At 39.4% G+C, this 13,855-nt stretch overlaps 1 protein-coding gene across 1 annotated transcript in view; it reads left to right on the forward strand.

The window, feature by feature from the left end:
* Positions 1-10,388: 10,388 nt before the first annotated feature.
* Positions 10,389-13,855, forward strand: part of LOC147508900 (uncharacterized) — a 34,120-nt gene continuing 30,653 nt past the window's right edge. The window contains exons 1-7 of the mRNA XM_086597655.1: positions 10,389-10,505; positions 10,616-10,720; positions 10,805-10,986; positions 11,080-11,307; positions 11,460-11,523; positions 11,608-11,775; positions 11,857-12,042. Of these exons, the coding sequence (XP_086453781.1) occupies positions 10,389-10,505; positions 10,616-10,720; positions 10,805-10,986; positions 11,080-11,307; positions 11,460-11,523; positions 11,608-11,775; positions 11,857-12,042 (1,050 nt within the window). The remainder of the gene's footprint in view (positions 10,506-10,615; positions 10,721-10,804; positions 10,987-11,079; positions 11,308-11,459; positions 11,524-11,607; positions 11,776-11,856; positions 12,043-13,855) is intronic.

Raw genomic sequence — 13,855 nt, forward strand, 5'->3', positions numbered from 1 at the left:
TCCTAAGGATTATTGGTTGGATATTCCTTAAGAAATGCACAAATACATTGTTAGAGTCAATGATCCTGTTGGTGATGGCAACTGCAGTTATAGAGCTTTGTGCATTGCATTAGGAAGAAGTCAAGAAGATTAGCCGCAGATGAGAAAGGACTTGTACCAAGAGCTTATTGACCACCTCCCCCTTTATTGTACTTTGTACACTCAAAATGAGGTTGTTTATGTGAAGAAAACAATCACACATGAAGAAGGTTACGTACCCTTAAATAAGTAGATGAGCATGCCCTTTGTTGGATACGTATTTGCTTCAAGATTTAATATTGTCCTCCTACATTTAGGAGCTCATCAGTGCTTTCTTATCATGCCACTAAGAACTCAAGCAAATCCTGAGAGAGTGAAAAAAGTGTTGGGTAGCGCACATGTTGGTGGAAATCATTTTGTCAATGTGGAACTTGTTGAAGATTGTTCGGTTCCTCCAGTAATGCACCATTGGCTTAGAGCTTGATATGATATTGCTGAAAGTTGGAATTTGGCATTTACAGCAAGGCAATTGCAATTTATGCCATTGAACATTCCCAATCTAATATGGGAAGACGAGCCCGTTGAAGACCCAACAGTACATGTTATTAACTAAGTTGTTCGTATGTTGTTGATATAATATTTTGATGTAATTTATAAATTCACTTTGACATGTTGTTTTGATATAATTTGGAACAAGTGTAATTTGATTTTATTTTTATGTTATTTGGAAATAATGTTTGGGCTTTTATTTGATTTGATTAAGAAATCGAGTGATCGACTAAGTTGATTCGGATGGCAATCGAGTGATTTGGAACTAATGTTTGTATGTTGTTAATATGATATTTTGATGTAATTTGGATTAAGTGTGATTTGATTTGATTTGATTTGATTTTACCCCAAACGACATGGTCAAGTCGTTTTACCTTTGAACCAAACGATCTGGGCTGGTCGTTTGACCTTTGAACCAAACGGTCTGAGCTGGTCGTTTGAGAAAAGTTCTCTATTTTTTTTATGAAATGATCTGAGTTGGTCGTTTGACCTTTGAACCAAACGATCTGAACTAGTCGTTTGACCTTTGAGCCAAACGGTATGAGCTGGTCATTTGAGAAAAGTTCTCTGTTTTTTCATGAAACGTTCTGAGCTGGTTGTTTGGGAATTCAAAGGAACAATGTGGCTGGGTCGTTTGAGAATTCAAGGGGACAACATGGCTGGGTCATTTGGACAAAAAAAATTTAGAATTTCATTTTGTTTTTACAACACTTTCATATCCATACAACCACTTTTTTTTTTTTTTTTTTTTTTTTTTTTTTTAAAAGGTAATTGATTAAAAGAATAAAAAGAAAGTTACAAAGGAAAAGAATAAGAAGATTAAAAGTTGCCTAGTGTGAGTAACATCAGATGTGTACCCACCTATTACAGCCCAAAATTAATTAGAAAAACGAAAGTAAGTAGTGAACTGGTTCTCCAGGTTTCTCATGAAAGGAGGCCTTGTGCCCCACCATTTACTTTCCCCCCTTTGTAATGCTGCGCCATGCCTCGAACAACTGTCCGCTCCTAAGTTAGTTTCTCGCCATGTTGCAGTTACATTAATCCATGTGGCTTTCTCCTTCAGCTGCCTCCATTTAGCTCTAACTTTCCAATGTGCTGTGTCCTCTTGAAAGGCTTTAACCACTGAGGAAGAATCTGATTCAACCCAAATGTATTTCCAGTCCAAGTCCAAAGCTCTCTGAATTCCTTCAACAACAGCCACAGTTTCTGCCATATAGTTAGTTGCAATACCTAAACCTCCTGCTGCTGCCCCCAAGAATTCTCCTTTGTAGTCCCTTAGTACTATGCCCCAGCCTGCCATACCTGGGTTTCCCCTTGAGCTCCCATCTACGTTCACTTTAAGAATCCCCGGGGTTGGGGGAAGCTAGTAGCATTCAATAATATGGGGGGCTCTTCTCGCTTTGTGTGGAAGATTGAAGCTGTGCAGAGCTTTCATGTCCGTCATGCAATTATTCATAGTACCTGATGAACAGTGGTAGGCTCTGATGATGGCTCTCCTGGTGAGAAAGCAAATATCCAAAAAACTGGATTTCTTTTGTTCATAAAGCACCTTGTTTCGATTTTTCCACAAGCTGACCATGCAAGTCAGCAAACAAGCTTTCCACATATCCAAGATCAATGCGCTATAGTGCTTGCTTTGTTGCAAAATATCATTGAAGGATTCTATACCTGATCGCATGCTGAAAATTTGCCGCATCTGATTCCAAACTCTTTTTGCAAGAGGGCAGTGGTACAAGATATGATCTATGGTTTCTTCTTCTCGTTTTACATATCATATACGCTAGTAGAAGCAAAGTCAGTATCTCTTCCTCTTTGCAACTGATCATCTGTTCTCGATGCCCCTCTTACTAACTTCCATGCAATGCCTTGCGTTTTAGGGAGTATCTTGGCGCTCCATATGAACCTGCAGCCCATGTGCTTCACCGCTTTTTTCCTGATGTCCTCATGTGCTGCTGCTACCGAAAAAAGTCCTTTACCATCAGAAAGCCATACTCTTTCATCGGCCTTGGAATCATCAGGATGTTGGAGAAAGAGGGGGTTAATACCGATTGCTTGAAGCACTTGTGAAAAGTTACGTGAGAATTCCCAATCCCGACCCTGAATGAACTCCTGTAGCCTTCCTTGGAGTTTCTTTATAGCGTCACTATCTGCTGGGAAGAAGTCGCAGATGGGTTTCTGCTGTAGCTAGTTTTCTCACCAGATATTAATTGAGGAGCCATTCCCAACTATCCATCCATGGAGTTCGGTCATCTCCTTAAGTGCCCATCTGATGCCCCCCCAAACTGTCGATGTCTTGTAATTGGTCCAGGTTCCAGATCGATTTGTGTATTTTCCTCTCATAAACTTTGACCAGTCATTCTCCTCTGTGAGCACTCCCCACGCTTGTTTCATTAGCATGGATAGGTTGATATCTTTAAGTCTTCGAATGCCTAGACCACCTTCTTCTAAAGGTTTGCATGTTTTTTCCCAAGACACCGTAAAGGATTTTCTCTCTGCCGGGTTACCACTCCAAATGAAATTCCTGATGATTCTCTCACATTCTTTGATTACTGACTGTGGCCATCTGTAGATCGCCATATTGTGGACTGGAATACTATTTAGAACATGTCTCGCTAAAACAACCCGTCCTTGAAAAGATAGCATTTTCCCCACCCATCCTGCCGCTCTTTTCCTAATCTTGTCCACCAGCGGTGCCAATGCCGCCCTTGTTACTCTACCCATGATCAATGGTACTCCAAGATAATTCTCCGGTAAGCTCCCTTCTTTGATTCCCATAGTTGCCTGAATCAAAGTCTTCTTTTTGCTTTGCATTGGACTTAGAAAAATCTTGCTTTTCTCTTTGTTTATGAGCTGCCCTGAGGTGTCTTGATACCTGTTAAGAACCTGCACAACTTGCTTAAGACATCTCATATTTGCGTTGCAGAAAAGAAAGATATCATCCATCAAACATCAAGTGCGAGGGACTGCAGTACTTGGAGTTTATCACCATCGATTTTTTTTTCTCGGGACCATCGATGCTTCTGCTTAGGCAATCTTCCGCTATAGCAAAGAGCGAAGGAGATACAACCACACAAACATCCATTCATTCTAAAATTCATTTATTCAAATAACAACAAATTCCATTTAACATCCATTTATTCCAAAATCAAAATTCATTCAGTCCAATCACCACACAAACATCCATTCATTCCAAATTTCATTCATTCAAATAACAACAAATTCCACTTAACATCCATTCATTCCAAAATCAAAATTCATTCATTCCAATCAAAATTCATTCATTTAATCCATCCATTCCTTCTAAGGTTACAAATTATAAAGTTACAAACCCTAAACTGAAACAAATCATGAATTATAACGCCCACCACTGTACTTGCACCTAGTCAAGTTGTACGCCTGTTCGAAGAAGGACCTTGCTTCCTCTGGAACATTATTCCCAGCCAATTGCAGACCTTTCTCTAGCATGCGACTAGTTTCATTGATGACGTCGTTCTGGTGAAAAAAGGGAAATCAAGATAAGTTACTATTCGAATGCAAAAAATCACAATTAGAGAAACTCAATTAAAAATCACAATACTCACAATCGGTGTACAGTTGGGAAGTGTCTCTAGGGAGGAATGAATAAGAGCACGCTCAGGGTTTACCAATTGAATGTGAGAATTCCTCGCATACCAAATCATGTAGTTTGGATGACACTCCCATGGATAAGACGAGATAGGTCCTCGATTGCAGGGTTGGATCACGTGAATCTGCCATGACTCCCGGTAAGTTGGCCCAATATTGGTCCATCTCACCTCATACCCATGTCCTGCTATAGTTATTGTCCTCAAATTTGGTGTTGGAGGATCTACGAGTATAAGCTGCATGTGACCCAACTGACGCACAACCCTTGCGACAACGTAAAACTCAACAATGTTGAAAAAACATATCAATCCCTCAAAAAATACAATGTCATCGATCGGGCTTGTAGCTCTGACATTATTGTAGGGATGGCAATCAACCTGAAACAAAATCAAATGTGTCATTAACAACTCCAATGATCAATTATTAAAAAAATAATAATATAAACAAACTTAAATACTTACATTGAAACAATTCATATCATCAAGTATCACTCGATAATACTGCAAATGCATGCGTTGTATTGTCATAGTACAGAGTGACTATTGTGTGTCTATGAGCACGCGCTTGAGACAAGCTATAGTCCATGTTTGGGATTGGTCTGAATACCGGGAAGTACTCATAGATCCACGCCTAGATATATATATATACACAGATAATTAACACATTGATAGAGTAATAAAATTAACATTAAAAATAATCTCTAAAATACTAAAGTTTTACTTGTAGAAGAGTCATATAGCATGTAACCCCTTTCACATTCGCACATGTGGTAGCCCCAAGACCTCTATACAAAAATGCCAAAATTGCTACACCCCATGCATACTCCCCTATCTCACTAAATTTCAGCAACGACCTCAAATAACATAGAGGCACTCCAGTCCCAGACTTGTCAGTAAAAACAACACATCCAAAGAAAAACAGGATAAAAGCTCTGACAGCCCATTGGATTTCTTGCAAACTCGAGGCTTTTTCTACCACCTTCCCAGTAGTGTTACATATGGGCTTATCATGAACCTTGTTGGAAAAATGCTTCCAGAGGAATTCTAGCCTTACTATTGAAATGAAGTTGCTAGCTTCCATCTCTGCCTTAATCAAATAAATGGGAAGACCCAGAGCACGGTGTAAGAGATTTACTGATTGTTGTAAGTACAACTCACTGTCCCCTTGTACCGCTTTTCCTCTAACTGTGACTCCACAGATTTGCACAACATCATCCAAAGTCACAGTCATCTCCCCAAATGGCATATGGAAGGTGTTGGTCTCCGGATGCCACCTGTCCGAAAACGCAGAGACCAATGGTGGATCCATATGCTCGTGATAACTTAATACGAGATCATACAACCCAGTCCTTCTCAGCTTGTGGGCAAATCTTGGAGACTTTCTAAATTCATTCATGAAATCCCATTGGCACAACTTCGCTAAGTGCGAAACACACTTCAACGCTCTGTGATCCTCCTGAAATAACCAAGCACGCATTAGACTCAATGAGCAGAAACAAAAGATTTTGTAAAAGAAAATCAAAGTACTAAAGAAAATCAAAATATTACCCTCTTCTCCCAAATATTGTGAGCGACATACACGTCATAGTTATACAACAGCTCTGACTCATACGGGGCACTCCCATACTCACCTCTTTTGAACTCCAAATCATCATTGGATTTTTTCCACAAAATCCAATACTAAAGGTGCTTCTTCCACTGGTGGTACGACTTCTACCACATTTTCTTCCACATCATCATCCTGCTCCTCCTCCTCATCCCCATTGTCACCCTCCTCATCACGCACCCTCCTCATCACGCACCCTCCTCATCACTCTCCTCTCCCCCCTCCTCACCCTCTTCATCACTCTCCTCTTCCCCCTCTTCCCCCTTCTCACCCTCCTCTTCCACTATACTCTCGCACGATCTATATTTACATCTTAACCTACATTGTTATCACTATCTACACTATCTTAACTTGGAACTTCAGGAACCTCTTTTTCTTTGTGGTCCCTTCTACGCACTGATGCCGTGGTGCCCTCTCCCCTTTTTCTCTTTCTTTCAGCCGTGCCACCACTAGAGGAACCGCCGCCAAACAACTTCTTCACACCCTTGAATGTAGTTTTCGCTACATTCTTCACATTCTTTGATCGAGGACCTATTGCTACAAATAAAAATAAAACAAGTATTAGTAACTATAATAAGTTTAATCAAATCTAAATCATTTCGAGCTAAATTACAATTCTTTCTACATTTCGAGCTAAATTACAATTCTTTCGACGTTACAAGAACCACAAAATACAAACACTATAAAATGGATAATTGAAATACACAAACACTCAAACACTACAAACACTCAACTCTATTTCTAACTCTAAATCTTGTATTAACTCATACAACATATACGAAGAATATTAAAAAAAAAACATTCAAACGACCTCACTGGGTCGTTTGGGCCATTTCTAAAACGACCTCACTGAGTCATTTGGTGCATCTTCAAAACGATCTCACTAGGTTGTTTCAATGTTTTTCAAACAATACTTCATTTTGGAGTCCAAACAACTTGCATTATATAGTAATCAATAATAGAAACCACAAATTATTCAACAATAACAACCATACTTATTATTTAACAATAATAACCATACTTATTATTCAACAATAAAAACCACAAATTGAGAAACTAGAGTTGAATTAAAAAAAAAAATAAACAAAATGCACTCACTAATTGATATTCGAAATTGAAGACAGTGATTGGTGATTGGTGGTCAATAATTAAATCACGAGTGGTTGGTGGAGTGATTTTTTGTTTTGGGTGTTTTTGGTGAGAAATCGCGAGAGAAATGACCTGTTAGAGTAGGTTGTAGCCGGTATGCATTGAGGTTTTTGGGGTGTACAAGGCTTTTGCTGTTGGGCTTCGTTATTGGGCTTGGGTTGGAGGTTGCCCAATCCAATTTATGTGGCGTCCAATACAGGACTCTTGTTTTTTTTTAGTGATTTAATTGGGCACTCATGAAATTGCATTGGACAGCTTCTGACCCAAGCCTAACAACTAAATCCAACATAAATAGCCCAATACACCCCCCCCCTCCCCCCTCAACGCATACCGGTTACCATTTTTTCAAACCGTTTTAGACGGTTTCATCTCTCTCGCGAGACCGAACCCAAAAAAGCAATTTTTTTTTGAGTTTTCTGTCATGTTCATACTCATAACCTCATGACAAACAAACCGAATACTTGTGCAACACATCAAGTGAAACCTCATGACAAACAAACCCGAGAACAAACCGAATTGGTGTTGCTCAATTTTTGAGGATTGGTGTTGCAACCGATAGTTTGTTTGTTACTTAATTTTTGAGGATTGGTGTTGCTCAATTTAAGTGAAACCGAATTGGTGTTGCTTAATTTTGAGGATTGGTGTTGCTCAATTTAAGTGAAATCGATAGTTTGTTTGTTCTGTCTCGGACTCAAAAGTTTTTGCAACACCAACACAAACAAACGAACCGAATTTTTTGCAAACAAACAAACTTCTTTGTCATGAGGTCCAAACGACCCAGCCATGTTGCCTAAGAGAGTCCCCAAATGATCCCGCCATGTTGTCCTGGAGACTGCCCAAACGACCCCGCCATATCGTCTAGCTAAAAACCCAAGAGTTTTGTCTGAAACGACATGCGAAGACCGTTTGAGTGTACACTGAAATGACATGGCTAGACCGTTTTAGTGTATACTCAAACGACATGGCGAGACCGTTTCAGTGTACACTCAAACAATATGGCAAAACCGTTTGAGTGTATACTCAAACGACATGACGAGACCGTTTGAGTGTACACTCAAACGACCCGAGGGTTTCATTATGGCGAGACCGGTTGAATTGGTTATTGGGCCTGGGCTTTGATGACAAACTTGTAATATGGCAAACTTTTAATATTTCTTTTCTTTTTTGGAGTTGCCCAATCCAATTTGATCAGTGGGTCCTGTATTGGGCGCCACACAAATTAGATTGGGCAGCCTCCAGCCCAAGCCCAACGAGAAGCCCAATACACCCCCCATGGTGAAACACATACCGGTTACCCAATAGCCATAACCGTTATAGCCGGTATCATCTCTATCGCCATTGCAAGTCTAAACCTAATTTTTTTTTTTTTTGAGTTTTCTCTCATCTGTCTAAAATTCAGTGAAGTATTCTCTCATCTCTCGCCAACACGCCATTCTCATTCTCATTCTCATTGCGAGTTCTTCAATTGCTCTGATAATCATTCTCATTATGAGTTCTCCAATTGCTCTAAAATTCAGGTTGGTTCTTCTTTATTTTCAAGCTTGATTTATAGTGTGCTCTGTTAATTATGTATTTGATCATTGTGAGTTTGTATAATTAATTGGTAATAGTGTATTGTTTGGTGATCATTGTGAAACTGCATTGGCTAAACTTAAACTTAAACTGTTTGAAAATAGTGTACTCAAACGATAAGGTTGGTTCAGTGGCATATAAGTTGCAAATATAGAAGGAAACAGTTTAAGTTTCGTTTTAGACTTTTGTTACATAAATCTTAACTTTTGTTTCCTCCAGTTTTGTTGTTTATTGATATTGATTTTTTATTTGGGTGTGTAAGGTTGTTGGTGAATCTAGAAGGAAAGAGGAGTATTTCTACTTCGCCGAGTATTATTGTGCTTGCTATTCGTTTTTCTACTATATAGTTAACAGGGGAGAACAACTTTGTGTAGGTTTTCTGTCCTAAGTGATTTCGTATAACTCGGAAACTGTTTATGTATTTTTTTTTTATCATGTGGATTTTGATTCAAATTTTCTTTTCTACTTAGTGTAAGCATCAGTTAGTTGCGAGGCTTGCTGCATCTGTTGGAGCTTGTGTGGAAGTGAATGTGTCAGATGAGTAGCTAGCAATACTGCTTTCCAAGCTTTGAAGCCTTAGTCGTAAAAGCTATATTCTGCATTTTTCTGAAAGGTAACTACTAATTGAACTAATAATTGAAACTGAATGTTTTAATTATGAGGCTTATTTTTTAATTCTGACCAATGGACTTCACTCACTCTGTATATTTCTCTCTTTATTGCGTTTATGAATTCTTTAGCATGCGTTTTAAAATGTAATGGCTTGTGTTTCACGCGTAGGATTTAAAATGTACATATATTTAGCTAAGATTGATCTATACTTGGGTGTCGGCAGAGTAGTTGACTTCTCTTTAAGGAGAAGTTAAGTAGCAAAAACCGAGCTTGAGATATTACAAACACTTACCTGTTTTACTACCTCTGCCAGTGTAGAATGTTAGACCCAAAAGCACATATGACAGCATTAGGTTTTGGTTCTACCCAAATTGATGTTAGCAATGCCATCTCAATCCCTCTCTTCGTTACTCTTTCATCAGCAAGTACACATCCTTGGACTAAATTTTTGGTATGTAACTGCTACTTTAGGATGCATATCTTTGTCCCGTATTGTAATAGATTGTGCCAACTGATTTGATTTCTCATCTATTTGACTTCATTATATTATAAGAAATCTGGAGCAGTGATCTTCAACTATATGACATATCTTTTACTTTGCCCATCTTATCATGGATTTTACAGATGAAGTATGTGAAACCAATCACCTTGTTTCATGATCTGCACAAACATTTATTTTTAACTTCATATGTAGCATCTCTATTGGAAATTGTTTGAATTTACTGATGTTTGATTTTATTTTAATAATCTTAGTGGTGTACTAATTATGACATTTGTTTCGTTACGAAGTAATCCTTGTTGGAATTTTTTGAAGTTTTGGAAGTTTGGATGTTTTAGAACTGTAATAGTTACTAATATTTGTTTTATTTTTCTTTGTAGCAATGGGTCCTCAATCAAAGAATGTCAAGAATGTAGCAAAAACTACATTCAAGGGTGTAAAGAAGTTGTTTAGTGGCGGCGGTTCCTCTTCGGGTCGCGGTGACGCGCTTGAGCCTGAGAAGAAGAGAGAAAAGGGGTCGAAAACAACGGATTTAGTCCATAGAGGTGATAGAAAAGCAGATGATGATCCTACAAATGTAGGTGATGTAGAAGGAGAGAAGAAGAGAAAAAAAAGTGCGGGCACCTCGGCCTCAGTGCGTAGAGGGGACCACAATGAGGTTGTTCCGAGTAATGTAGAGAGTGAGAGTGAAATTGAGATTAATATAGATAAAGATTTAGATGATGTAGATTAAGATTTAGATGTAGATGTAAATGTAGCAATGGATCATGGGAAGAGTATAGTTAATGATGATGGGGATGATGATGGTGAGGATGGAGATGTGGGGATGATAGGGATGATGATGGTGAGGATGGAGATGATGATGGTGATGAAGATGGTGATGAGGAGGAGGAGGATGATGATTTGGAAGAAGAAGAATTGATGGAAGTTTAAGCACCGGTCGGAGTCCAAGCACCTCCAGTGGTAGACTATGTGAGAAAATCCAAGGATGATTTGGAGCACACACGAGGTGTATATGGTGGTGGCCCTACTGAGTCAGAGCTTATGTATGACTATTCGGTACATGTGGCTCGTGATATTTGGGAACATAAGGTATTATCATAGACTTAGTATCTTGATTTTCCTTTGTCTTTACAAAACCTTTTGCTTCTCCTCATTGAGTCTTTGTTGTTTCAGGCGGAGTGCAGAGTGTTGAAGTGTGTTCCACATCTATCCAAGTTAAGCCAATGGGATCTCAAGATTGAGTTCAAAAGATCTCCCAGATTTGAAAATCAGCTTAAGAGGACTGGGTTTTATGATCTGGTATTTGGGTGTTACAAACATCAAGATCCGGCGTTGGTCTCTGCGTTTGTGGAAAGGTGGCATCGAGAGACCAACACCTTCCATATGCCATTTGGGGAGATGACTGTGACTTTTGATGATGTCTCCCAAATCCAAGGTGTTGCAATTAGAGGCAGAGCAGTGAGAGGGAACACGGAGTTGGCCCGTTCACAATCGGAGAGTCTCCTACACCGTGCTCTGGGTGTCTCGGAGCCTGTGATTAAAGCGGAGATGGACGCGAGCCGGTTCATTTCAAAGGTAAGGATGGAATTCCTGCGGAGTCAGTTTGCTGGGAAGGTCCGCGATAAAGGGGAAGGTGTAAAAGGGAGGTGTCGACTTTGGCAGAGGTACAGAGGGCTGTAAGAGCTTATCTACTATTTTTCTTTAGATGTACCATCTTCACCGACAAGTCTGGGACTGGAGTGCCTGTTTATTATTTGACCAAGTTGCTGAAATTCAAAAAGATCGGCGAGTATGTTTGGGGTGCAACAATTTTGGCCTTTTTGTATAGAGGACTTGGGACTGCCATGTGTGCGAAGGTGAAAGGTGCTACGAGCTTCCTGACTCTTCTACAGGTAAAACTTAAATATTTTGCAGATTCTTTTTAATGTTAATTATATTATTCTATTAGTATGTTAACTGTGTGTGTATATTTCTAGGCGTGGATCCATGAGTACTTCCCGCTATTCAGGCCAATCCCGAACTTCGAGTATCAGTTGGGTGGGTCGTGTGTTCTTAGACACGCAGTTGGCGTTGTACACTATGAGAACTCATGTCATGCATTGCAGTATTACCGAGCGATAATTGATGATATGACGATGTTCAATGTAAGTATTTCAATTTTTTTTTAATTTTTAGTAATTGCTTATTTGAGTATGTGATTAATGACACATTTTATTTTGTTTAAGGTTGATTGGTGTCCATACGAGAATGTCAGAGCTATACTCCTAGTTGATGAAATTACCTTTTTTGAGGGAGTGATCTGCTTTTTTGACATTATGGAGATTTACTGTGTTGCAAGGGTTATGCGTCAGTTGGGTCATGTGCAGTTTATATCTGTAGCTCCTCCAACACCAAATTACACGACCAGAACTGTAGGTAGACGCGGGTATGAAGTGCCATCCTACGGTTGGTGCGGAACAAATTAAACTAAGGGTATTCCCTTTCACCTTAGCCGATAAGGCGGCGTCTTGGTTAACTGCCCAAGCGCCTAATTCTGTGGACTCGTGGGCTAAACTTGTTCAATTTGTTTATGGAACATTTTTACCCACCCCTAAAGACGGATGAGATGCTTTCCAAGATTCATTTCTTTCGACAAAATCCTCATGAATCATTTTCAGAGGCTTGGAATCGTTTCACCGATCTCTTTATAGAGTGTCCACATCATAATTTAGCGAAAGACATGTTAGTTCGTGCCTTTTTCAAAGGACTTCTACACCACCATAAAGAAGTCCTAGACATAATGAATGGGGGTAGTTTCTTAAGTAAAGGAGCCCTCGAGAGGCATATAAATTTTGGAAGATCGGACTAAGCGTAATAATAATGGGGGGGTAGTGACGATTACTCCCGCTCCGCTAGTTCTTCTAATACAGTTAAGGCCGCCGGCATGTTTGAAATTAAACACGATCCCAAGCTTAAAACTCTAATCGAATCACTCACTAAAAAGGTAGAGTCCATTTCGGTTCAACAAAAGCCTATCCCAGTCATGAATGTAAATTCAAATCCATGTAGTTTCTGTTGGAGTCCAGAGCATCCCGACTTCCACTGTCCTATAGCCTATGAACAGGGTTGTTCTATTAATAGTGAACCTAACGCCCCTTGGAGACAAAATCCCAACTTCGGTTGGAGAAATAACCAACACGTCACACCTCCAACAATGATAATAATCAATATGTTAGGCCAACACAAAGTTTTAACCAAGCCCCCACTACGACAAGGACAGTGGTCGGGGTAATTTTAATAATTATAACAACCAAAGCTTAACCTCGACAAGGTCAAGCACAAAGTCAAGGTAATTATAATAATTATAATGCTAATAGAGGTATCGTTAGGTAAATAATAACTATCAAAATCCACCCATAAATAATTCACGAAATAGTTCCATCCACACCACCCGTGACTACTACACCCACACAACCGGATCGTCTTGACACCTTCATACAAGTGAGCCAAAAACTTTTCCAAACCATGGCTCAATTTAACCAACAGCTTCTACAATCCGTTAATAATTTAACCCAACAGTTAGCTCAAGATAAAGCCCAACCCAAAGGTGTGTTTCCAAGTCACGAAATACCTAATCCTAAAACAAAAAATACAGCCTTTGAGGTAATCGATAATACTAGTAATGAATATGAAAATGTAGGTGAGCTAAATGCCATCACCACTCTCCGTTCTGGCAGAGTGGTTGATAACAAAGTAACTATGCTTATAGTTACCCCACCAGAGGCCCCTACACCTACTATTTTACTAGATACTGAAATAGAAACTGAAGAGCCTACCACTGTAGAGGTACCAGTTACAACACAACCTAAGAAACAGAAAGCCACGGTTAAACATCCAGGTGATACCATTGCTAAATATAGATAGAAACCACCATTTCCACAAAAATTAGCCATGTTAACTAGGGATACAAATTATGAGGAGATTAGGGACGTTTTTAAGAATCTAACTATAAATCTTCCCTTCCTCGAAGCTATTAAAAAGCTACCACACCATGCTAAGTTTCTTAAGGAGTTGTGTACTACTAGGCGTAAGACCAATATACCAAAAGGCAGCCTTCTTTAAGAACAATTCCCAACTCTATCTGAACATAATGGAATTGTTAAGTACAAGGACCACGGTCGTCCCTCTTGTCACAATGCACCTTAGGAGATTCCTATATCGACGACCATGTTATTAGACACGGGG

This window comes from Coptis chinensis, chromosome 3 (assembly GCF_015680905.1).
Source record: "Coptis chinensis isolate HL-2020 chromosome 3, ASM1568090v1, whole genome shotgun sequence".
NCBI lineage: Eukaryota > Viridiplantae > Streptophyta > Magnoliopsida > Ranunculales > Ranunculaceae > Coptis > Coptis chinensis.